Consider the following 24,272-nt stretch of genomic DNA (forward strand, 5'->3'; position numbering starts at 1 on the left):
TAGCTTATTCTTTCCTTCGTTTTAGTTGCACATATTTTCCTCTTTTTATTATTTTATTTTTATATAAATGTTCTGCACAGTTGTCTAATTTGGGGGACAATATACATCTTTCAAATTTTTTCTTTAGCAGTTTATCAGCTGGTGAAGATATGTTTTTATCAACATATAAGCAACCACAGGTTAAATAGTATTAAAACGTTTTGTAAAGTTTACCTTTTGTAATTTCTTAAGTAAACAGTACGTTCTTGGGTCCACGGACTCAAATCCAACGGTTGAGAACAATAAAGTATTTTTCTACCTGAAGTGTAAGCAGCAGAACTATTTTGTCATCGTGTCTCTAGGTCAAGTTAGGGTAAATATTGTTGACAGAAGTGGCATGTTTTGGGGCCATGATGAATCTCACACCCTTACCCTTTAGGTTAAACTTAAAGTGAAGCCCAACACGTAAGTTCTTGGCCTCTGTTGTCCCTGGGAAGGCTCTTGCCCAATTTTTCCAGTGACCACACAGGGCAAGGAAAGTCACCAAACAAGCAGTCATCAACTATCAAAGGCACCAACCAGCAAATAAATGTAAGTGTACATATTTATATGTATTTATATAAATACACATGCTTATTTTAAACTATTAAGTATATATGCATAACTTAAGCAGTATTAAAAAGCCAAATCATCTTGACTCCAAGGCTTAAAGTTTCTCTTTCTGTTCTCTTGAACTTAAGTCAACTCATGACCTAGGATACAGTACAAATTTAGCTGTAGAATGCCTTATGGGGGTGAGCCTTGAGAATGTACAATTTCTCAGGTAGAAGGAGAGATTCTAACTTGGTTTCCCTCATCCCCAAATCCATCCCATCCTATCCTGTTAGTTTAGAAGTAATTTCTTTATTACTCATGAAGTTTTTATATATAGTAGAGCGGAGATAGCTAACCTGTTATATAATATGTTAGGTTTTATGGCTTATCACACTGGTTTCATTATTATTAATCAGTGAGTTCCCCTTCATTATTCTTTTTTCTTTCCTTTTTTCTTTTTATACCTATTCTCACATGTTTATTCTCCAGATGAATAATAGATTCATTTAATATTTTATTTGGAATTGTGTTAAACCTATACGTTAATATAGAAAGAATGATATATATATATTTTTTTTAAATATTTATTTATTTATTTTTGGCTGTGTTGGGTCTTTGTTTCTGTGCGAGGGCTTTCTCTAGTTGTGGCAAGCGGGGGCCACTCTTCATCGCGGTGCGCGGGCCTCTCACTATCGCGGCCTCTCTTGTTGCGGAGCACAGGCTCCAGATGCGCAGGCTCAGTAGTTGTAGCTCACGGGCCTAGTTGCTCCGCGGCATGTGGGATCTTCCCAGACCAGGGCTCGAACCCGTGTCCCCTGCATTGGCAGGCAGATTCTCAACCACTGCGCCACCAGGGAAACCCAAGAATGATGTATTTTTAACATTAAGCATTCTCAGGTAGGAATGTGCTATTTCTCTCCAATTATTCCAGTGTTCTTTAACATGTCTTTAACATGTCTCAAAGGGTTTTGCAATATTTTTCTCCAGATTTTTTTTGCCTTCAATTTTATTTTATTTTTTCCAGTTTTATTGAGATATAATTGATACATAATATTGTATAAGTTTAGATTGTATAACATAATGACTTGATATATGTATATATTGCAAAATGATTACCATAATGCATTTAGTTAATATCCACCACCTCACATGGTTACAAGTTATTTTTTCCCTTACGATGAAAACTTTAAAGATACTATTCCCTTAGTAACTTTCAAATATACAATGCAGTCTGGTTAACTATAGTCATCATGCTGTTCATTACATAAAAATGTGAAATACTTCACAAATTTGCAGGTCATCCTTGCACAGCGGCCATGCCAATCTTTTCCGTATCATTCCAATTTTAGTATATATGCCATCAAAGGGGGCACTCTCGAGAGTTTTCAGTACATTTACTTCTGTGTTTCTGTTCCTATTATAAATGGGGTGTTTTTCTATTTTATTTACTAAATAATTAATACTAGTGTACAGGAAGGCTGTAGATTCTTGGATATTTTGTATTATTCTAATAATAATAATAGTAGTAATTTTATTATTCATAGCTTATGTTTATTGTTTACCATGTATTGGTCTCTTTACCATATGCTTTACACACATTATCTCACTTATTCTTCCTAACAAGTTTATGGGGGAGAGACACTATTATTATTTCCACTTTACATATGAAGAGGAAATTAGAGCTTACAGAGTTTACATAACTTTTTCAGGGAATTCCCTGGTGATCCCATGATTAGGATTCAGCGGTTTCACTGCCAGGGCCCGGGTTCAATCCCTGGTCAAGGAACTAAGATCCCACAGGCTGTGCAACACAGCCAGAATAAATAAATAAATAAATAACTTGCTCAAAGGCACTTGGTCAAACTGTAGTAATATCCAGCTCTACTCAGCCTCTAGAGTCTTCTTTTTCTGTATTCTGAAATTATACGTATAGTATTTGGAAACAACTCTTCATTGAACAGTTAATGGTGAAACTGCTAGAGATAACTTCTGATAACTTTTTCAATTTCTTGTTTGGTTAATGCTTTAAGATTGTGTCAGTTTGTGTATTTCATTTATCCTCCCACTTCATCCATTTCATCAGTATTTTCTAATTTATTAGATTACTGCTATATATAGCATTATAGCATTTTAAAATAAATAACTATTATTAGATGATTGTAATGAATAATCATGTTTATTATTTAATAAATATTAATAATTCATAAGTTGATAATTATTAAATAAACAACGATTTTTAAAAGAAATGTTGCATGTACATTGTTTTTAAAATACAAAGTAAATTCAATTAAAATAGAAAATAACAAGAAAAGTTTAAAATCAGCAAAATCCAGCCACTCAGAATTAACTACTGTTAACACTGGCAAACGTGATTCCAACTCTCTCTCTATGCAAAAACAGAATAATGGACCGATACGGGATGCATAGAGGAATCTTTTTTTGACAGATACACTTTAATGAAAATGGAATCATACTATACAAGCTACTTTTAAAATAAAGAGTACTACCTTTAATTTTACTTAAGAATTTAAACTGAAGTGAAACTGAAGAAATTCTTTACTTAAAATAAATATTTCTTCACCATAAAAACTATACTAAAATTAAGAAAGTTTGTGGGGAAACATTAAGGAAATTAGTGTTATTTCTTCAGTTGTATCTTTTTTTTTTTTAGTTGTATCTTTTATCTTTATTCAGGATCTAATAACACTGATCAGTAGTATTTATGCCTTATTAATTGCTATATCCTATACTAAGCACTATATGAATTTGTTCATTTAATCCTCACAACAATTTTTGAGATATAGGGATTGTTATTATCCCTATTTACAAGTAAAGAAACTGAGACACGACTGTCCTTCGTGATACTATTACCTGTATTTGTATATTATCAAGTACAAATAATGTTTACATTAACAATAACATTTACAACATTTACACTCTATTCTGTAATCATAATTCCTAAGGTTGTTGAGACTCACCCATTCTGTATTCAAATAATTCAAAGAGTTAAACCTAGTAACTATAGCTTTGCACATTGTATTCTTTGAATTCATAAATGCTTAAGAATATATCTATGTTTGTAACTGGATGGTAACTTGGTTAGGTATATAATTATTTTCTTTATAACGTAAAATATGTTTTCAGCATTTAGTGGCACTGTGAAGATGTGTGAAACACTCTGCCTCTTAAAAGTGACTTTTCTGCCTGTAAGATTCTTTCTTTATTCTTGTAGTTCTATACTTCACCAGCGTAAGATTGCTGTTAATATGCTCTGACATGTTTCCTAGGACATGTTAGATCTCTAGAGCTGCAGATTTGAGTATTTTTTATTTATTTTATTTATTTATTTATTTATTTATTTTTGGCTGCGTTGGGTCTTCGTTGCTGTGCGCGGGCTTTCTCTAGTTGCGGTGAGCGGGGTCTACTCTTTGTTGTGGTGCGCAGGTTTCTTATTGTGGTGGCTTCTCTTGTTGTGGAGCACGGGCTCTAGGCTCGCGGGCTCAGTAGTTGTGACTTGCAGGCTCTAGAGCGCAGGCTCAGTAGTTGTGGTGCATAGGCTTAATTGCTCCGCTGCATGTGGGATCTTCCTGGACCAGGACTCGAACCAGTGTCCCCTGCATTGGCAGGTGGATTCTTAACCGCTGAGCCACCAGGGAAGCCCGATTTGAGTATTTTTATAAGATCTTATTCAGTTATCGTATCTTTGGATACTTTTAATTCTATTTATTTGGTTTATTTCTTCAGAAATTCCAGTTATCCATATTGTCTGTCTCTTTTTGTCTTATCTTCATCATCATCTCTGTAATCCATTTTATTTCTTTGTTATTTTCCATTTTACTTTGTGTCAGTGCCTCAAGACTGTCCCCCTGTTCCCTGATTATGCTGTTGTATAACAATTTTCTTGTCTCTTTATTTTCAACCTCAGATGTAGAGAATTGATTTTATCATACTCCTCAGTTTGTGATACATTATGATCATTGGTCCATGCAGGGCACTACTAGTTTAATTTTTTTACTTATCCCCTTCGGTCCCCATGCTCCATTCCCTTTCCTCTCTCCACCCGTAGGCAACAATTCTAATGTGTATTTTTTGTGTGTGTATGTTCTTGTGAAATGTATATTGCTATTTTATACATTTATTTGAAATTTCTATAAATGGTAAATTTATGTTAAATTTCTATAAATGATTATATATTTTTCGTACTTTTTTTTCATTCAGAATTATGTGTGTCAGCTCTTTCCAAGATGCTGTTACTTTCCAATCTGTTACTTTTAAATGTTACAAAGTATGCAATAGTGTACATCATGAGTGGCTAGGCTAGGCCACATGGGTGATAATATAGAAGTTTAAGCTCAACACATCTGTAGGACCTGTGGATGAAGACAGAGTCTCAGAGAAGGGCATATGGGCAGGGAAAGCATCTTAATATGCATTTGTTTTTCTACATTCTAAATTAATTGGATTTCTGGGCTTTCTTCGTCCTGCCTTCCCTAAAATTTTATTATTGTTTTAGTAAAACTTTGAGTTAAATGCTTTATTCATTTATTTTTATTCCTTTTTAAGTTATGAAAACATTTGGAGCTGTGCATTTATCTCTAGATATGTCATTGCAACCCATAAGTACTGATAAATAGTGTTCTTGTTTTTTATTGCTTTTAAGTCACCTTTATTTAGGTATAAATAAATAATAAAATAGATATTTTAAGTGTAATGTTCACTGAGTTTTGCAAAATGTATACACCAGTATAACTAACACTATTGTCAAAGTACAAATTATTTCTGTCTCTCCAAAGTGTTTCCTTTTGCCCCTCCCCAGTCAATTCCCACTCTTCCTTCCCCAGCACCAGGCAACAACTGATATACTTGCCTAGAGTTTCATATAAACGGAATCACCGTGTATACACTTGTGTCTGGCTTCCTTTGCTCACCAGGTCCAGTCAGCATAATATCAATATAATGGAAGAGCTTGATGTCCTGTGGAAGGGAAAGGCAACTAAGGAGCTGGAGAGTCGATATACCTGAATTAGGATAATGAAAATGTATTGTTAGCCTTGTCAGTGGAAACCAAACTGCTTTAGGTGGTGTTTACTAAGAGGTATAGAGAAAACAGCATTTTTCAGATCAATAGCTGCACACTAGGTACCGGGGGGGGATGTGTTAATTTGTTCAAGCAACGAAACCACATCTGGAACAGCAGCTGCAGTTGGAGTCACCACCTGATTGAGTTTACAATAATCCACTGTCATTCTCTCAGACTTGTCTTCTGTACAGGCCAAACAGGCAAGTTGAATGGGGCTGTGGTGGAGTTACCCCCTGCATCTTTCAAGTCCTTAATGGTGGTAATAATCTTGGCAATCCCTCCAGGAATACAGTGTTGCGTTTAGTTTACTACTTTCATAGGTAGAGGCAGTTCTAGTGGTTTCCACTTGGTCTTTCCTACCAAATAGCCCTCACTCTGTGGATTAGGGAACAAATGTGGGGATTCTCCCAGTTGCTGAGTATATATATTTCAATTATGCATCTTGGAACTGAGAAAATTACCATAAAGTGGGTTCAGAAGCCCACTAAGCCCACTGTGAGACAGACCTCAGCTAGAACTCCATTGATAACCTTACCTCCATAAGCCCCTCTTCTGACTGGTAGATCACTACACTGGTAGCGATGTTTTGGGTCACCAGGAATTAATGTCAGTTCAGAGCCAGTGTCTAATAGTCCCCAAAAGGTCTGATATTTTCCCTTCCCGCGATGGGCAGCCCTCCAGCTGCACTGTTGTAGGGTGCCTCTTCCTGAAGCTGACGATCATGTGAAGAGGAAAAATAACTAAACAAGTAGTTCCAACAGATTTCTATGCGTGTTAAGACTGAATAATCTGCGTGGTGCTATGGTAGCCAAAAGTGGAACCTAATTTGATATAAGGAGCCAAGGAAGGCCTCCTTCAGCTAAGACTGAAATATGGACATGAGTTAGCTGAATGAAAGAGGAAAGGAGAAGAGTGAAGAGGTGAGAGTTTCTGAATACAGAAAGAATAGCAGGTTTAGAAGGATGTGGGGAAGAGTGAGTTCACTTATGGATATGCTGAGTGGGAAGGGCCAGGTTTTTTTTGTTTTCTTTTTAAGAGATTGTCCAATTTTTTTTTTTAATATTGACATATGTCTTAAATTTATTTATTTATTTATTTTTGGCTGTGTTGTGTCTTCGTTTCTGTGCGAGGGCTTTCTCTAGTTGTGGCAAGCGGGGGCCACTCACTATCGCGGCCTCTCTTGTTGCGGAGCACAGGCTCCAGACGCGCAGGCTCAGTAGTTGTGGCTCACGGGCCTAGTTGCTCCGCGGCATGTTGGATCTTCCCAGACCAGGGCTCGAACCCGTGTCCCCTGCATTGGCAGGCACACTCTCAACCACTGTGCCGCCAGGAAAGCCCAAGGCCACTTTTATATATTGTCAAAAATATAATCACAGAGCCAATGCAAACGGTATAATGTACCAATATAAACTGGTGTAGCCGTTATGGAAAAGAGTATGGAGGTTTCTCAAAACATTAAAAATAGAACTACCTAGGGGCTTCCCTGGTGGCGCAGTGGTTGAAAGTCCGCCTGCTGATGCAGGGGTTGCGGGTTCGTGCCCCGGTCCGGGAAGATCCCACATGCCGCGGAGCGGCTGGGCCCGTGAGCCATGGCCGCTGAGCCTGCGCGTCCGGAGCCTGTACTCTGCAACGGAAGAGGCCACAACAGTGACAGGCCCACGTACCGCAAAAAAAAAAAAAAAATAGAACTACCACATGATCAGCAATTCCCCTTCTGGGTATATATCCAGGAAATTATGCAAGAAGAATGCATTCTGGAGATGTACAGCATCATGACTACAGCTAATATGATATTGTATACTTGAAATTTTCTACAAATGTAGATCTTAAGTGTTCTCTCCATACCAAAAAAAAAAAAAACCCCACCTAACTGTGAGGTGATGGAAATGTTAATTAGCTTGATGCTGATAATCATTTCACAATGCATACAATATCAAAACATCACATCGGGGCTTCCCTGGTGCCGCAGTGGTTCAGAGTCCACCTGCCGATGCGGGGGACACGGGTTCGTGCCCCGGTCTGGGAAGATCCCACATGCCAAGGAGCGGCTGGGCCCGTGAGCCATGGCCGCTGGGCCTGCGTGTCCGGAGCCTGTGCTCCGCAACGGGAGAGGCCACAACAGTGAGAGGCCCGCGTACCGCAAAAAAAAAAAAATCACATCGTACACCTTAAATATATACAGTTTTTATTTGTCAATTATACTTCAGTAAAGCCGGAAAAATATAATCCCAGAGCTCAAAGACTGAGGGGTTAAAGCGCTGTTCATTCATTCATTCATTCGTTCAACAAACACTATTTTTTAAAAATATTTATTAATTAATTTATTTAGGCTGCGCCGGGTCTTAGTTGCAGCATGTGGATTCTTAGTTGTGGCATGCATGTGGGATCTAGTTTCCTGACCAGGGATCAAACCTGGGCCCCCTGCACTGGGAGCATGGAGTCTTACCCACTGGGCCACCAGGGAAGTCCCAACAAACACTTTCTAAATAACCACCTATGCCAAGCCCTAAGCTCAAGTTGCTTATAATCTAATGGAGAAATAAATGTACAGACACATAAATGCAATATACTATGTTAATTGCTATAATAAAAGGATATTAAAATTTCAATGAGATTTTGGATGAGTGACTGAAATCTGTGTAGTAAATTGTGGAATTTTTTAAGAGGAGGTGTGGAGCATTTCTCTGAAGTATTGTGAGGAGTTCCCCAGATAGACAGGTGGCAGGGAAGGCTTTCAGACAAAAAGAACAGTTTGTGCCAAGGAACAAAAGAATAAGAAAGCTGGTTGGACTTAGGGTTCAATTACTGTTGAATACACTATAAGTGGAAGTGATAGAGAGTAAATCTAAATGAATCATCTGGGGTCAGATCATGAAAGATTTCGTGTGCCACACCAAGAAATCATCCTACAGGCAACGGGAATAACTGAAGAAAGTTAGGCAGTGGAATGACATGAAGAGATAAGTGTTTTAGAAAGATTCTGTAGCAGTGTAGAGGACACTGGGAGCTAGCTCAGCAATGACCTAACCAATAAATACATGAGATGATAAGCCACTGTTAGTGAAAGTCCACAGAAACAAGAGTCAACATATTTACATCTCCAAGGACCATAGATGAGGTCGGATGCAGCCTCCTCAAAATCCAAAATCCTATGAACAGTGAGTTTGAGGCACTTTAAACTTTCATTAATGCTCTCCTCAAAATCTTTACAGTTTTCTAGCTTCCAACAACTGTCGCATTCCAAAGCTACTCTTACATTTTAGATTTTTGTTACAGCAGCACCATACTCTCAGTACCAAGGTCTGTATTAGTTATCTACTTGCTGCGCTACAAATTAACCCAGACTCGGCAGGTCCAAACAAGAAACATTTATTATCACAATTGTTGAGGGTCAGGAGTCTGAGAATGGCTTAGCTGCGTGGTTCTGGATGTGGTTTTCATGAGTTTGCAGTCAAGTTGTAGGTCATGGCTTCAATCTCTGGAGACTTGACTGGATGCTGGAGAGTCTCCTTCCAAGCTCACGTAGCTGTTGGCAGGAGGCTTTCTATGCAGCCTCTCCACAGGGCTGGTCATGTAATAATTTCCCTCAGAGCAAGTGATCCAAGAAATATTTATATATATAATAGAGAGAGAACCCAAGACAGAAGATACAGTCTTTTATCATCTAATCTTGGAGTTGACATACCATCACTTCTGCCATAATCTGTTGGTCACATGGATCAACTCTGGCACAATGTGAGAGAACTACAGAAGGGTGTGACTACCAGAAGGTAGGGACTACTGGGGCCAACGTGGAGCTAATTACCGAATTTATTATGTAGAACATAAAACACATCTTATTGGAAATAATAAAGCTTAGCAAGGTGGCTGAATATAAAATCAATGTACAAAAGTTAATTGCATTTTTATATACCTGCAGCAAAGAATTAGAACATATTTTTTTAAGGCACCATTTATAATAGCAACAATAACAGTAACACAAACACGTACATCTATGAATTACCTTGGAAGAAGTTTAACAAGAAATATGCAAGGCCTATATGCAGAAAGTTACAAGGCTTGACTAACAGATATTAAAGACCAAAATAAATGGAGCTATAGCTGCCTTCATGAGTAGAAAGAAAATATAATAAATGTGTTCATTCTCCCCAAATTCCATCCAAGGCTTCAAAGTAGTTCTAATAAAAATCCTAATAGGGTTTTTCATGGAACTTGACAGGTTGACTCTAAAACATTTATTGGAGACTTGGGCTTCCCTGGTATTGCAGTGGTTGGGAGTCCACCTGCAGTGGTTTGAGCCCCGGTCAAAGGGGACCCCACGTGCAACGGAGCAACTAAGTCCGTGTGCCACAACTACTGAGCCTGTGCTCTGGAGCCCACGTGCCACAACTGCTGAGGCCCGCGCGCCTGGAGCCGGTGCTCCGCGACAAGAGAAGCCACCACAATGAGAAGCCCACGCACCACAACGAAGAGTAGCCCCCACTTGCGGCAGCTGGAGAGAGCCCGCGCACAGCAACGAAGACACAACGCAGCCAAAAATTTTTAAATTAATTAATTAAAAAAAATAAAACATTTATTGGAGACTTAAGAGCCAAAAGTAGCTAAGATACTTCTGAGAAAGACAAGGACAGGGGATTCACCCTACAGTTAGCAAAGTTTATTATAAAACTGTATAATTGACAGTGTCATATTGGCTCAGGAATAGACAAGTTGAGCAGTGGAGTACAACAGAGAGCCCAGAAACAGATACACACACACACAAAATTTTATACATAACACAGGTGACATGGAAGATCAGTGGAGGAAAGAAGGGACTATTTAACAAGTAAGCTGGAAAAATTGGTTATGAATAAGAATAAAAATTTTAAATGGATCCCTGCACACACACAAACACACAGTAGCTTCAGAGTGATGAGAACTTAATTATCGAAAATAAATTTTAAAGTTTGGGAAGAAAATAGGGGAGAATATCTTTGCAACTTTGAAGGTTGGGTAGAATTTTCTAAACAAAAGGCAAAAAGTGCTAAATACAGAATAAAAGATTGAGAAATTGAACTACACTAACGTTAAGAACTTCTATTCATCAAAAGTTGATTTAAAGGTCACTTCCTCAGTGAAGTCTTTCCCGAGCACCCTTCTTGAAGTTGCAGATCCTATTTTCCTAGCATCCTCAACCCTCCTTCACTGCTTTATTTTTCTCTTTAGCACCTGTTAACCTTCTAACACACTGTGTAAGTTTACTATAGGCACTATGTAAGTTTCTTGTTATTTAGTAGATAATGGTCATGAGAGCAAAGACTTTTTGACATTTTTTCTCACTGCTCTGTCCCCAGAACTTAAACAGGTGCTGACCCATACTAGGTGCTTGATAGATATTTTTTCAATTGAATGATGTGTCTTAACTCCCTGACTTTTTATGCATTTTGAGAAAGCTTGTGTCTTAAGCCTCCTGGCATCTTCCTTGCCTAGTTCAGTGCTAACAGTGAAATCGTATTTGGAATGTGCTTGTTTCCCTTGGTACCCACTTGCCTGGCACAGTGAAGAGAATATAGTATGTTTTCTATATTTGTGATTGACTTTGTTCTCTTCCATGCCTGTCTGCCATAGTGTATCCCCACTTGTTATTTCCTAATGAGTCTGGTTTATTTGTTAGTTTGTTTCTCTTTATGGTTCTCTGGCAGAAAGGTTGACACCATACTTCTCAGTTCATAGCGTGTTAGCGTCACTGGCCCATGTAACAATCCTCATTTATTTGTTTATTTATGCTCTTTTTTCTCATTCCTTTTTTTGGTATATCCCTTTTTATGTGTTTCTGTAAAATTCATACTTTTTGTTTTATATCTCCAGCTTGTATCTTACTTTTTAAACTCACGACTATGTTATGAAGACCTATTTGAGTAGCCATGTGTACATGTTATCTATTACTTTTAACTGCAATATAGTATTTATTCCATGGTGAGCCACTACTTCTTGCTTCTCCATTCTTCCCGGTGATGGACACCTAGATTGTCTACAACTCTTCGTCACCAAAAACAATGCTACAATGAACATCTTCACACATCTATGCTCAAGGACCTGTGTAATCATTTTAGGGGTTACCAGATGACCTCACAGAACGACTGAGTCAGACTCTGTTCCAACCAGCAGTGCCTGGGGTTCTTAGATCCCACGAGCTCACAGACACTTGATATTATCCAGCTTTCTAATTTTGCCAGACTAATAGGTGTAAAGTGATATCTGATTGTTTTCATTTTTCCTTCTCTAATGAATTCCAGATTCTCTTCAAATGCTTGTTAGTCTTTTGGGTTTCTCCTTAGGGAATGTAAGAAGCAGTGTATCATAAGCAGCTAAAAACATGGACACAGGTGCTTGATTACTTGGGTTAAATCCTGCCTGTGCTACTTATTAGCTGTATGACTTGGGCAAGCTGCTTAACCTCTCCGTCCGTTTCCGCTTTTGAAAAATGAAGATAATTATAATATCTACATCTAATATTTAAATAAATTTTTATCGAAGTGAATTCACATAAAATTAAGTATTTTAAATAGTTTAAATTAAATGCCATTCAGTGGCATTTAATACATTCATAATTTTGTGCAGCCACCAACTCTGTCAAGTTCCGCGACATTTTCATCACGCAAAAAAGACACTTCGTACCCATTAAGCAGTCACTCCCATACCTCTATTCCCAACCCCTGGCAACCACCAATCTGTTTCCATTCTCTATGGATTTACCTATTCTGGATATTTCATGTAAGAGAATCATATAATATATGACATTTTGTTTCTGGCTTCTTTCGCCTAACATAGTATTTTCAAGTTTCACCCATATTGTAGCATATTATGAGTACTTTATTCCTTTATATAGCTAAAATATATTCCGTGTATTCATCCACTGATGGATATTTGGGTTGTGTCCCAATATTTAACTATTGTGAATAGTGCCACTATGAACATGTGTATACGAGTATTTGTTTGAGTGCCCATTCTTTATTGTTTGGGACACTATGTAGGAGTAGAATTGCTAGGTCATATGGTAATTCTATATTTAGCTTCCTGAAGAATATCAAACTGTTTTACACAATGGTGCATCATTTTACAACCCCACCAGCAATGCACAAGCATTCCAGTTTCTCCACATCCTCACCAACACTTGTTATTTTCCAGGGTTTTGTTGTTGTTGCTGAATTTCTTTTATTGATTTGAAGTAATTTCTTTTTTTTTTTTTTTTCTTGCGGTACGCGGGCCTTTCACTGTCGCGGCCTCTCCTGTTGCGGAGCACAGGCTCCGGACGCCCAGGCTCAGTGGCCATGGCTCACGGGCCCAGCCGCCAGGCGGCATGTGGGACCTTCCCGGACCGGGGCACGAACCTGCGTCCCCTGCATCGGCAGGCGGACTCTCAACCACTGTGCCACCAGGGAAACCCTGAAGTAATTTCTTGTATATTCTAGATATTAACCCATTATCAGTTTTAAGATTGTAAATTTCTTCTATCATTTGTATGAAAATTTTGTCCATGTTGTCCTTAGTAGAAAAAAAATTTTTGATAACAAGAAATTCACCAATATTTTGCCTTATGGTTTGTGGTTTTGTTTTTGTTTTGTTTTGTTTTTTGTCACAGCTTACCCTTCCCCCTCCCCATATCCTCAAGTCCATTCTCTAGTAGGTCTGTGTCTTTATTCCTGTCTTACCCCTAGGTTCTTCATGACATTTGGTTTGTGGTTTTTAAGAAGTCCCTAGATCATAGGTATTCTTTTGATCTATAAATGTTATTTTATCTTTCATATTTATGTCTTTAATCCACCTGGAGTATACTGTCCTTTTTTCAGGAGACGTATATTTCTGAAGGATTTTTTAGTGTTACTTTCATCATATACTAAATTCCATATACACTTAGGTCTATCTCCGAGCATACTATTTTCTTTCATTGGTCTGTTTGTCTGTACCACACTATGATTTTAAAAAAGGGCTTTAGGGAATTCCCTGGCGGTCTAGTGGTTAGGACTCCGCACTTTCACTGCTGAGGGCACAGGTTCAATCCCTGGTCAGGGAACTAAGATCCCACAAGCCATTCAGTGTGGCTAAATAAATAAAACAGGGCTTTATAAGATGTCTTGATATCTAATAGGGTATATTCCCCCTTTTAGCTGTTATTTTTTTAAGATTGACTTGACTATTGGACCTCTATTCTTTCATATACACTTTTATAATTTACAAATACTGTTAGTTTTATCTCTTACCTTATATCTCTTATTTCTTTTAAATGTTTAAATTCCATTTATCAACATCTTCAATACCCATTACATTATTAGAGGCATCCTTGTTTGATTCCCAAAGGAATTTATCCACAGTTTCTCCATTAAGTATAATGTTTGCTGTAAGTTTTTGGTGTATCACCTTTACTAGGTTAAAATGTCTCCTTCTATTCCTAATTTGTTAGTTTTGATTCTCTGAAATCACAACTAAGTATTAAACTTTATTAACTGCCTTTTTTTGCATTAACTGAGATATTACTATGATTTCCCCCCTTTTATTAATGTGGTTAATTATGCTGATTGATTTTCTGATACTCAACTATCCTTGAATTTCTTTTACAAACTCTACTTGATCATAACATATTATTTTAACACATTGTTAGGTTTGGTTAGATCATATATTAGGATTTTACATCTATTTTCATGTGAGACAGACCTATAATTTTTTTATATATAATATTTGTCTTGTTTTAAAATAAACCAGCTTAGGGAAAATTATGTTTTTATTTTTGCTTATCTCTATTCTCAAATTTTCTACAGTGTAAATGGAATACTTCTATCAAATGCTTTTCTTAAAAAGTTACACCAGGGGACTTTCTTAGCAGTTCAGTGGTTAAGACTCGGAGCTTCCAGTGCAGAGGGCATGGGTTCGACCCCTGGTCAGGAAACTAGGATCCCACATGCCACGTGGTGCAGCCAAAAAATTTTTTAAAATAGTAATAATAGTAAAATAAAATTTTAAAACAGTTAACACTAGTCCATACAGTCAGCTTATCAGTCTTCCCTCTTTTTCTTATTTCTGGAATCACTTACGTTAGATAAGAATGAAATGTTCTTCCACAGTTCAGTGGAACTCATCTGTAAAACCATTTGGGACCTGAGATTTGAGGAGGTAGACCTTCACCATTTACATTTTAAAATGTTGATTCTTCTATTTTGCCAGTGATGTGAATTAGCCTGTGGTCTGTAAACTCCAGGCTTATCTTCATCCCTTGATCGCCTGGCTCAACTAGCCTTGTCATTCCTGTTCTCTGCTTCTACCTCTTCTACTGTCAGAATACATCTCCTCACTGTATCCCTCGTTAGTCCTCCCTCTCCTACACAGATTTTTGGAACACTTTATCCTCATCCTTTACTGAACCCTGCATCTAGTGCACATCTTGACCAGTTTTTAAATTTCTGTGTGAGGACCTGGCCCTACCCAGCAGGTTATCAGAGTTTGTGGGGCGAGTCCTAACTAGCCTCTCAGAGTATCTGCTGTTCAGGCCCCTCGAGAGATTAGGACCTTAGCTTTGCTACTGCATAGGCCTTACCAAAAGCCCTCTGAGAAGGCCTGCCCTCACTACCTGGTCTAAAATAAGACTCTTCCTATCCCATTTCTCTGTCACAATACGCGTTGCTTCGCAGCTCCTTTCACAATGTGTAATTGTCTTATATGTTTATTATCTGTCTCCTCCCACTGCAACTAGTATAGAAGCTCACGAGGGCAGAGATGTGTCTGGCCTGTAGTAGACAGCTGTATCATCAGGGCTGCCTTAGCAAAACGCCGACGCAGAGCAGGTGCGCAATAAACATTGAATGAATGAAAAACTCAGGCGACATATATTTCCAAAGGATTTTCAGATGATTGTGAGTCCTTCCTATTCTATATTTTCTTTTTCTTTTTCCCTTGGATCAAATCATAAGAGGGCTATGCACTTGATATAATGTTTTAGTGTCTCATTGAATTGCCTTTTCTGAAGTGTGCTTTGGTACTGTGCCACCAGCTTTCTTTTACCAGTGCCTACAACTGTAGACATAGAAGAATGTCTTTGTATTTAAAGTAGGGATGTTGTCAAGGACATTTTCCATTATGTTACACACCTCTCATGAAATATACCTATAAGGAAATTCTTTCTTGGGGTAAAAGTGTCTTAAACAATGGGTTTGTTTTTATTTTATGGTCACTGAATCTTATAACCGAGCATGTTTCCTTCTCTGCTTTGAGCTCAGGAAACTCAGGACTAGAATTTCAGCTGCTATGTAGGACTATATGAGATTCATTTCTGTGGACTGTTTTGTTTTGTTTTGTTTACCCACCCTAGTTCTTTGTCCTGAATACCTGAATTATTTATTTTATAGTAAGAGTTTCTCCTTTCTTGAGCACCTAATATGTTGGAGACAGGCTACATACATCATCGGTTTAATCTTCACACCAAAGCCATGAGATCCGGACGTTTTCCGTCCTTTACATAAGAGGAGATGAGGTTAGTAAGTTTAAATCACTTACTCCAGGTCACACAGCCAGTGAGTGGAGAGCTGGGAAGCAGACTCTGCCCTGGCTTCAGGTCCATGCCCCACCTGCTGCCCAGGTGGCCTCACATGGTGGTCTACAGGCTTCCTGCACCAGAATTGCCCAGGATGCTTGCCAAGATGAAGGTTCCTGGGCACCATTCCCAACTTGCTACACAAGAACCTTCTTTGAGTTCTGAGAGGGGCCAGTGGTCTACATTTTAACAGGTGTCCCAAGTGGCTCTCATACTTCCAGAAGATCGAGAATCCCTGTGCTAGCTATATATCATAGGCCCTCTGTCTGTTGAGGTGTACTGCACGTATCTCTGTCTGTTGAGGTGTACCGCACGTATCTCTGTGTGTTGAGGTGTACCGCACGTATCTCTGTGTGTTGAGGTGTACCGCACGTATCTCTGTGTGTTGAGGTGTACCGCACGTATCTCTATCTGTTGAGGTGTACTGCACGTATCTCTGTCTGTTGAGGTGTACTGCACGTATCTGTCTGTTGAGGTGTACTGCACGTATCTCTATCTGTTGAGGTGTACTGCACGTATCTCTGTCTGCTGAGGTGTACTGCACGTATCTCTGTCTGTTGAGGTGTACTGCACGTATCTCTGTTGAGGTGTGCTGCACGTATCTCTGTCTGTTGAGGTGTACTGCACGTAACTCTTCTAACACTTTTTCCCTAAACAAACAGATGCCACTTTCTATAAACTTCAAGTCTGCCACACTGCTGACCTCGGTTGTGTGTAGACATACATGTGCATTTGTTATTAATCATTCTGCCTATCTCTTTTTTTTTTTTTCATTCTACTTGCAGGATCTTAGTTCCCTGACCAGGGATTTAACCCACGGCCTCAGCAGTGAAAGTGCGGGGTCCTAACCACTGGACTGCCAGGGAATTCCCTGCCTATCTCTTCTTTGGTTCATTTCCTGAAGGACATAGTTTCCCAAAGTATCCAGCATTTTTTAACCCAGACAGGAGAAGTTCTAAGGAGATGTATTTACTGCACAGAGAGACAACCCTGTTCTTCATAGTTCTAAAGGGGAGAACCACACCAGTGGGGGGCGGGTGCTGCAGAGGGAAGAGGTGGGGGTGGGGCTTCTGCACACACCATTGGATTTGTACAGGAAGCACATGTTCACCTATAGGCCCAGGGGATGCAGCCCTCACGTTGCTCTCAAAGGGAAAGAGCAAGAAAGGTGGTCAGTGCAGTGGTGAGCACCAAAGGACACCTAACATGGAACTTGGCAAACCTTCCCAGAAGGAGGAGCCCCTGGACTGGCCTTATTGAAAGCAGAGAGGTGCCAAGGTGGAGGTGGGCAGGCATCCCAGGCCAATGAGCACGAGATAACCTGAGGCTCTAGCCTTGGGGGAGTGAGAGTGGTCAGCCCTACCTGAGTATGTGAGCTTGGGCAGGGTTATGACTTCTTGGGGGTCACCCGGCAACCACTAGCTGTGAACTGCAGATAGGTAAGGACCTGTGTTTACTCTCATTTTTCCTAACATTTCATGTCAGATTGGCCTCCAACCTTTTAGTGTTGTGGGCTGGTGTATCCAGAAGTTAAGGCTTGTGTGAGATTAGGGAAGGTTCATTACTGCTTTTCGTAGAGAGGAGTTTTAATAGGGTTGTCATGAGCCCTGTAACGCATGGCCGACCCGCTTTCTCTCCTTCGAGTAATTGGGTGACTCAGCACGTCCTGTCCCCAGGATGCTGGGCGTGAGCGGAGGCGCCCAGCCCTTGCTGGGGGGCTCCAGCGCTGCGGCAGCCCCCTGTGGCCTGACCAGGGCCTGTCTGGTTGTTGCAGTGCAGGCCACGTGGATGGCCTACGACATGGTGGTGATGCGCACCAACCCCACACTGGCGGAGTCCATGCGGCGGCTGGAGGACGCCTTCCTCAACTGCAAGGAGGAGTTGGAGAAGAACTGGCAGGAGCTGTTCGATGAGACCAAGCGAGCGCAGGAGGCCCGCCCACCCCACACGGCCTGAGCAGGCTTGGCAGAGTAGCAGCGGCCCCGGAGCAGGGCTGTGTGCAGAGCTTGTTTCTCAGTAAACTTCTTTCCAAACACAACCTAAGGACCCTTTCTGTCCCACCCAGCTGCATAACAAACCTTGTGGACAGCACATGAGAAGGGCGAGATGCAGAGGCTCTCGATGAAGTAGACGTACTCAGTGCCAGTGGTGCCGAACTTAGAATAAAAAAACTAAAAGGGAGCCAGACGGGGACAAACCAGGTCAGAGGGTGGGACAGGCAGCAGTATTCAGTCAGATTTATTTACCTTCCTACTGTGAGTTCCAAAGCGAATAAGTTATTCAGTTGTGTATTTGGGGCACCAGGCTGGGCACTCTCGAGTGTGTCCTTATGTTCTCACAGCCCCGTTTCAGACAAGAAAAGCAATGTTAGATGTCTCTTCCAATCCACACAGCTAATAAGGGGCAGAACGAGGGCGAAACCCAGGCCTCACCTAGGAAGGGGGCTGGTGGGAAGTGGGGCAGGCTTCTGGAAGGGCTGAGCCGGCAGGAGAGACCCCACCAGGCTGCAGAGGGGTATGAGCTGAGTGGTCCTGCACGGCCTGGGCTGGGGTCTGGGCAGGGGATAGAGCCAGCAGGGCGCTTTCACAGACAAGGGTTCTAGGCCCTTGAGGTCAGTCAGACAAAAGAGGGCTTCAGAGCTGTTCCAGGGGAGAGCCAACCAGGCTCCCAGAGGCCTCAGGACAGGTAGAAAGTCCCAGAGGCAAGGATGTTTTCCTGGGGACTTGTTTGCTCCCTGGTCCCCCTTCCCACCCCCTTGAGGGCTCCTTGCCTGGCCTGGAGCCCCAGGGACAGACCCTAGGAAGCAGAATGTGTTCCCAGCCATCTCCTTCCTCGGCTCAGGGGTTGCCAGGCTCCTCAGTGGGCCAAGTCCTGGTGCCCAGGGACACGTCAGGCTCTCGGAGCCCAGGGAGTCCCACAGGCAGGTAATTCCCAGGCAGTGGGGTGGTGCTGTGAGAGAGGATCTCTGTCTGGAGGAGGGTGGGTGAGCCAGCAGAGGCGCTGGGTAACCAGAGAGGAAATTAAGTCCTAGAGGAAGGAAGCAGCATGGGTGTGGTGGGAGGTAGGATACCAGGCTAGGGACACCCAGCGACCAGCTCCCAGGTGCGGGGAGCCTGGGCTCTGAGGGGAGAGGCTTAGGGGAGGGGAGCAGGTGGAAGGCGGAGTCAGGAGGCTTATTAGAACAGAAAAGGAAAGTTGTCCCGGGAACAAGGGCAGAAAGTTCTGGATCACAGCCTCCTCCCTGTGCCCCTCCTGCCCTCAGACTCCACCCCAGGGTCTCCCCGGAGAGCAGTGCTGAAGTCCCTGGTGTTCCAGCAGCCACTCAGAGGGCAGTCTGCAGCGGGTCCACGGGGGGCAGCGTCAGGATGAATGGGCAGAGGACCCCTTTGGCCCCCGGGGGAAAAGGCTTTAGCTCCTTGGCCTGGAACTGGGCGGTTCCCTCGGAGACCGTGAAGGTGGCTGTGACCTGGTGGTTGAGGCAGTAAATGGTGTTGCCCAGCACGGCGCAGCGGAGCGGGGCGGGGTCGGGCAGGGGCAGGGAGGCGGCCCGGCTCCAGGAGCTTGTCACGGTGTTGTAGCGCATCACCGCGGCGCCCACGCCCCGCAGCAGGTCGAAGCGGTACAGGAAGCCCCCCAGAGCCACAATGTCGCTGGACCGCCGGTGGCTGGCACTGTAGGGGCACTCGTCCCACGCGTCCTTCGCGGGGCTGTACCTGAGCAGGCGGTAGAAGAGGTGGCCGCCGGTAACATAAATGTCCCCCCGGCAGGCCACAGCTTCGTGAGCTACGGGGAAGCTGCCTGCAGGGAGGGGCGCACAGGAGGTCCAGGCGTCTGTGCGCGGGTCGTAGCGCTCCATGCTGTACAGACACTCGCCCCCAATGGCGTAGAGCAGCCCGTCCAGCGCCACCAGTTTGAGCTGGGCACGCGCCTGCCGCATGGGCCGCACCTGGCTCCAGATGTCGGTCAGAGGGTTGTAGCAGAAGACCTCGTTGGAGCAGACGGCCTCGGCACCGGATCCACGGATGCCCCCCGCCAGGAACAGATAGTTGTGTAGGGTGCAGAGACCGCAGCCCCGGAGCGGGGCCTCCTGGGGCACCTGGGTCAGGGGCCGCCACGCGTTCTCCCGGGGGTGGAACACGTACAGGAACGTGCGGGGAGGCGGGGGCACGGGCCGCACCGCGTGAGTTTCTTCCACCCCACGAGGGTCCCTTGTGAGCCCCGAGCGGCTCACCCGGTAGAGGCTGGGCAGCACGAGGACCCCCAGCACCGCCTGGCCCCGGCTGGTCCGAAGGCTCAGGATACGCTCCCGGTCAGCGCCACTCAGCTGCCGGTAGAGGCTCGGGTCTCCCAGCACGTGTAGCAGATTGTCACTCATCCAGGCATAGGTCTCCTGGGCAAGGCGGGGGTCCCCGTGCTGCTGGGCAAAGGCCAGTGCCTCCAGGCAGCTGCCCAGGTCCAGCCATCGCTGCAGAGCCGCTGCCGCTGAGGATCTGGGCTTCTGGGGCCCCTCCACCACCCCCCAGCCCCCCCGCCTCTGCAGAAACACCATGAGTTTTCGGGCCTCCTTCTGCTTCTCAGTGAGGACCTGCCCGCTGCCTGCAGGGCTGGGCCCCTCCCCAGGCTCCTGTCCTCGGCGCTGCCCTGGGGCCGCTGGGCTGGCCTCACGCTCAGAGCTCTGGGATATTTCGCACAAGCTGCGTTTCCGTGGCCGGGGGACAGGCTGTGAGTCCTGCCTTGTAACTGGGGAGGGTGCAGAGCCAGGCTGGGTCTGCTCCGGTGGCCGTGAGGGGGCCCTGGGTTCTGCAGTACCAGATGGCAGCGAGTCTGGATGTTTCTCCTCAATTCTCTCCCCTCTTGGGCCTGAGGGAGGGCCTGCGGTGGGAGCCTCCTTGGTCTCGGTGCTGCTCTGCTGTGGCCGAGCTCCAGCCTCAGCCAGGCCCCCTGTGCCTGCCCCTGTGACCAGTCCAGCCGAGCCATGCCTGTCCTCATGGCTGGGGACGGCCTCTTCAGGGGAAGAGCCAGACTCTTTGTTCTCAGAGGGTGTGGAAGTGCTGGGATCTCTGGGGCTCTCCAGAGCTGCCCTTGGGACTGTCCCTTGGGGCCTCTCTGGCCTGGGGAAGGGGTGACTCCTAAGAACCATCGAAATAAGGTTTCCCCAGCTAGTTGAGAACTGCCCTTCCTGACTGCCCTTGCAGAGAACCACACTGGGCTTCTGAGGTGCAAGCTTTGACCCACTAGCAGGCCCAGGGGCTGCAGCTGTGACAGGGGATGGGCCTGGGGCAGGGGATGGGCCTGGGGCGGGGGCTGCAGCTGTGACAGGGGATGGGCCTGGGGCAGGGGCTGCAGCTGTGACAGGGGATGGGCCTGGGGCAGGGGATGGGCCTGGGGCAGGGGCTGCAGCTGTGACAGGGGATGGGCCTGGGGCAGGGGCTGCAGCTGTGACAGGGGATGGGCCTGGGGCAGGGGATGGGCCTGGGGCAGGGGCTGCAGCTGTGACAGGGGATGGGCCTGGGGCAGGGGATGGGCCTGGGGCAGGGGCTGCAGCTGTGACAGGGGATGGGCCTGGGGCAGGGGCTGTAGCTGTGACAGGGGATGGGCCTGGGGCAGGGGATGGGCCTGGGGCAGGGGCTGCAGCTGTGACAGGGGATGGGCCTGGGGCAGGGGCTGCAGATGTGACAGGGGATGGGCCTGGGGCAGGGGATGGCACTGCTTTGAGATTTTCATCCTCAGCAGGACCCTGGCCAACTCTGGGGGGCAAAGAGACTGACAGAGAAGAGTTCAGAAGAGTTGGGGCTACAGGTAAGAGACCTGGATGGGGATGTGCTGTGGGTGGGAGGGGTTTAGGGGTGTGTGAAGAGGACGTGAGGGAGGGGCTTGAGGAGGGCACGCAGCTGCGAACCTCTGCAGCTCGCTTCCCTCTGTCAGAGCCGCCAGCCACTTGGCCTTGCAGGGATCCTCTCCCTTCTCTAACACTGTGGCCCTCTTGCTCCTTTGTCCCTTCAGGCCCTGAACTGAAGAAAAGGTGGTCTCCAGAGCCGTTAGCCCCAGCCTCACCCGCAGTGCTGGCCTCTGTGGTCCCCTCCCCTTGGGACAAGGGTCGGTGTCCCCCCTGTGGCCCCTCTTGTGATAGGCCCATGGAGCCTGGGGCCTCGCTGAAGCTCCCGGTGACAAGGACCTCCCTCCTCACCCGGGGCCAACCTTCCACGGAGGCTGGGGACCTCTGAGACTCCCTGGGGGCCAGGGTCCCAGCCTCCCTGCTCTCAGTAGCTTTGACTCCTGAGTCCAGAGCTAGGACTGGGGCTGGTTGGGGGCTGCTCTTCCCAGGCCCCCTCTCTGAGACATCCATCGGGGGACTAGTCTTCAGGGTGTACAATGGGGGCAGCTCCTGGGGCAAAGGGAGCCCCTGGGAGCCTGCGGGGAGGCCACTGGCTCCACCCACAGAATCCCACACACTCACCACAGTGCCCAGGGACAGGGGGTCCAGCCTTGGGGAGCGGCAGGTTCTCTCTCCTGAGCTGCGGTCCACCTGCCACCGGCGGCTGCCTGGGCCCCTCCCCAGTGAGCCAGGTGACGCCACACCTTGCTGCCAGGGGCTGGTGTCCCGTTGCACCATGTGGACGAGGGCCTGGTGAGCTGGTGCCTTGGCTTGGACGCCTCCTGCTTCTACCTGCACCTCCACTTCTCCGCCAGGACTCCGGGGGGTGAAGTGTATCAGGAGGGGGGCAGACGTCCCCTCTGCTTTGCTCTGACCCAGGAGGGCAGCACCTGGCCTGCGAGGCTCCCTTCCTTTTCCTCGGGGGGCTTCTGGAGTGGCATTACCACGCTGCTGTCCCAAGGCCCCTCCGCTGGCCACCTCACCAGGTGTCTTGAGTGGAGGTGTAGCTGTAGCAGCCAGACCTTCACCTCGCGGGGGCTCCTGATCCTGGGCCCCTGCTGCAGCTGGACTCCCCTGGCCACGTCCTGGAGGGTGTGGCTTCTCCTGCCCTGGGCTGTGTCCCTCGACACCACCACTGACCTTGGATTTCGGGGGCAGGGCTGTCCCAGGTCCTCCCACCTGTGAAGGTCGAGGGGCTGTGGATGCTGGACCTGCCGCCTCCTGGTCCTGCCCAGAGCCAAACCAGTGCAAAGCTAGCGCCGTGGCGGCCACCACAGCCAGCGCCAGCAGGGTCAGCACGACGCCATCCCAGTCTTCGTCCCCGTCCCCGTCCCAGCCCCAGCCGGGGCTGTCAGCCTCCAAGACGCCCTGGGTCATGGTCTGGGCGGAGACCCAGCGTGAGGAGCTGGGCAGCAGGCTGGGAGCTATGTGCTGCGCACACCAGGTCCTGCTTCAGGCCTGGGTGCCACCTGGTGTCGCGCAGATGGCATCCGTGACGTGCCCCGCCCAGAGGGCTGCCCAGTTAAGGTGGCCCTGTGCTGGGGCCAGTGCACCGCCCAACCTGGGAGGGGTGGGTCTCTGTGTCTGCACCCGGGCTTGGGTGTTGTTAGGAGGGCCTGGCTGGAGGTATCAGAAGACAGCATAACCCACGGCAGCTCCAGGAGCTCAGGGGCGTCCCCAGGCCCCTGCCCAGCTCCTGCCCCTTCCCTTTTTCCATAGCTTCCAATGGCAAATGGCAGCGTTCCTCAGCGCTCTTCTGGCATCCCAGCCGACCCACTTCTGCCTAAGAGACCCTCACACCCCCAAACTCATCCCACACCCCCGCGCCCCTCCTCTGAGCTCGGGGCCAGCCTCAGGGGGCTCTGGCGGGGAAGAGTTACCCACAGGAAGATGTTATCTGTAGCTGCAGCAACACGATGAGGCCCTGATGAAATTACCAGAAACCGGAGAAGACTATTCCACTCTTGGCCAGGGTGGGGGGGGTCTCCCTGAGGAGGGGGACCATGGGGGCGGGGGTCCTGACCCTAAACACTGCCCAGCACACAGATGGGCTGCCGGGAAGGTGCACAGGTGTGAAGCAGAGGCTGGCGCTTCTCCCTCCCAGATACGCAGGTGCTTGGGGGGGCCGAGGCCGACTCTCCCTTCCCCTCCTCCAGCAGCCTCTGGACTCTCCGTACCCTGAG

General features: G+C 45.8%; 2 protein-coding genes and 1 non-coding gene across 6 annotated transcripts in view; 1 reads left to right on the plus strand and 2 right to left on the minus strand.

The window, feature by feature from the left end:
• SYCE3 (synaptonemal complex central element protein 3) overlaps nucleotides 1-18,789 on the plus strand; it is a 28,106-nt gene extending 9,317 nt beyond the window's left edge. For all 4 annotated transcript variants that reach the window (XM_032646355.1, XM_032646353.1, XM_032646356.1 and 1 more), the window contains exon 3: nucleotides 17,989-18,789. In XM_032646355.1, the coding sequence (XP_032502246.1) occupies nucleotides 17,989-18,170 (182 nt within the window). In that variant the 3' untranslated portion in view covers nucleotides 18,171-18,789. The remainder of the gene's footprint in view (nucleotides 1-17,988) is intronic.
• On the minus strand, nucleotides 1,840-1,946 carry LOC116761465. The gene has a single exon (XR_004352030.1). It is a non-coding gene; the product is annotated as a U6 spliceosomal RNA (small nuclear RNA).
• Nucleotides 18,790-19,390: 601 nt separating the features above from the next.
• Nucleotides 19,391-24,050, minus strand: KLHDC7B (kelch domain containing 7B). The gene has a single exon (XM_032645295.1). It carries the CDS (start codon nucleotides 23,464-23,466, stop codon nucleotides 19,537-19,539), a length of 3,930 nt encoding a protein of 1,309 aa, XP_032501186.1. The 5' UTR covers nucleotides 23,467-24,050; the 3' UTR covers nucleotides 19,391-19,536.
• Between the last annotated feature and the right edge of the window lie 222 nt (nucleotides 24,051-24,272).

This window comes from Phocoena sinus, chromosome 10 (genome assembly GCF_008692025.1).
Source record: "Phocoena sinus isolate mPhoSin1 chromosome 10, mPhoSin1.pri, whole genome shotgun sequence".
Lineage (NCBI taxonomy): Eukaryota > Metazoa > Chordata > Mammalia > Artiodactyla > Phocoenidae > Phocoena > Phocoena sinus.

Coding starts and splice junctions, on each gene's coding strand:
- KLHDC7B (XM_032645295.1), bottom strand. CDS start 23,466: ATGACCCAGGGCGTCTTGGAGGCTGACAGCCCCGGCTGGGGCTGGGAC.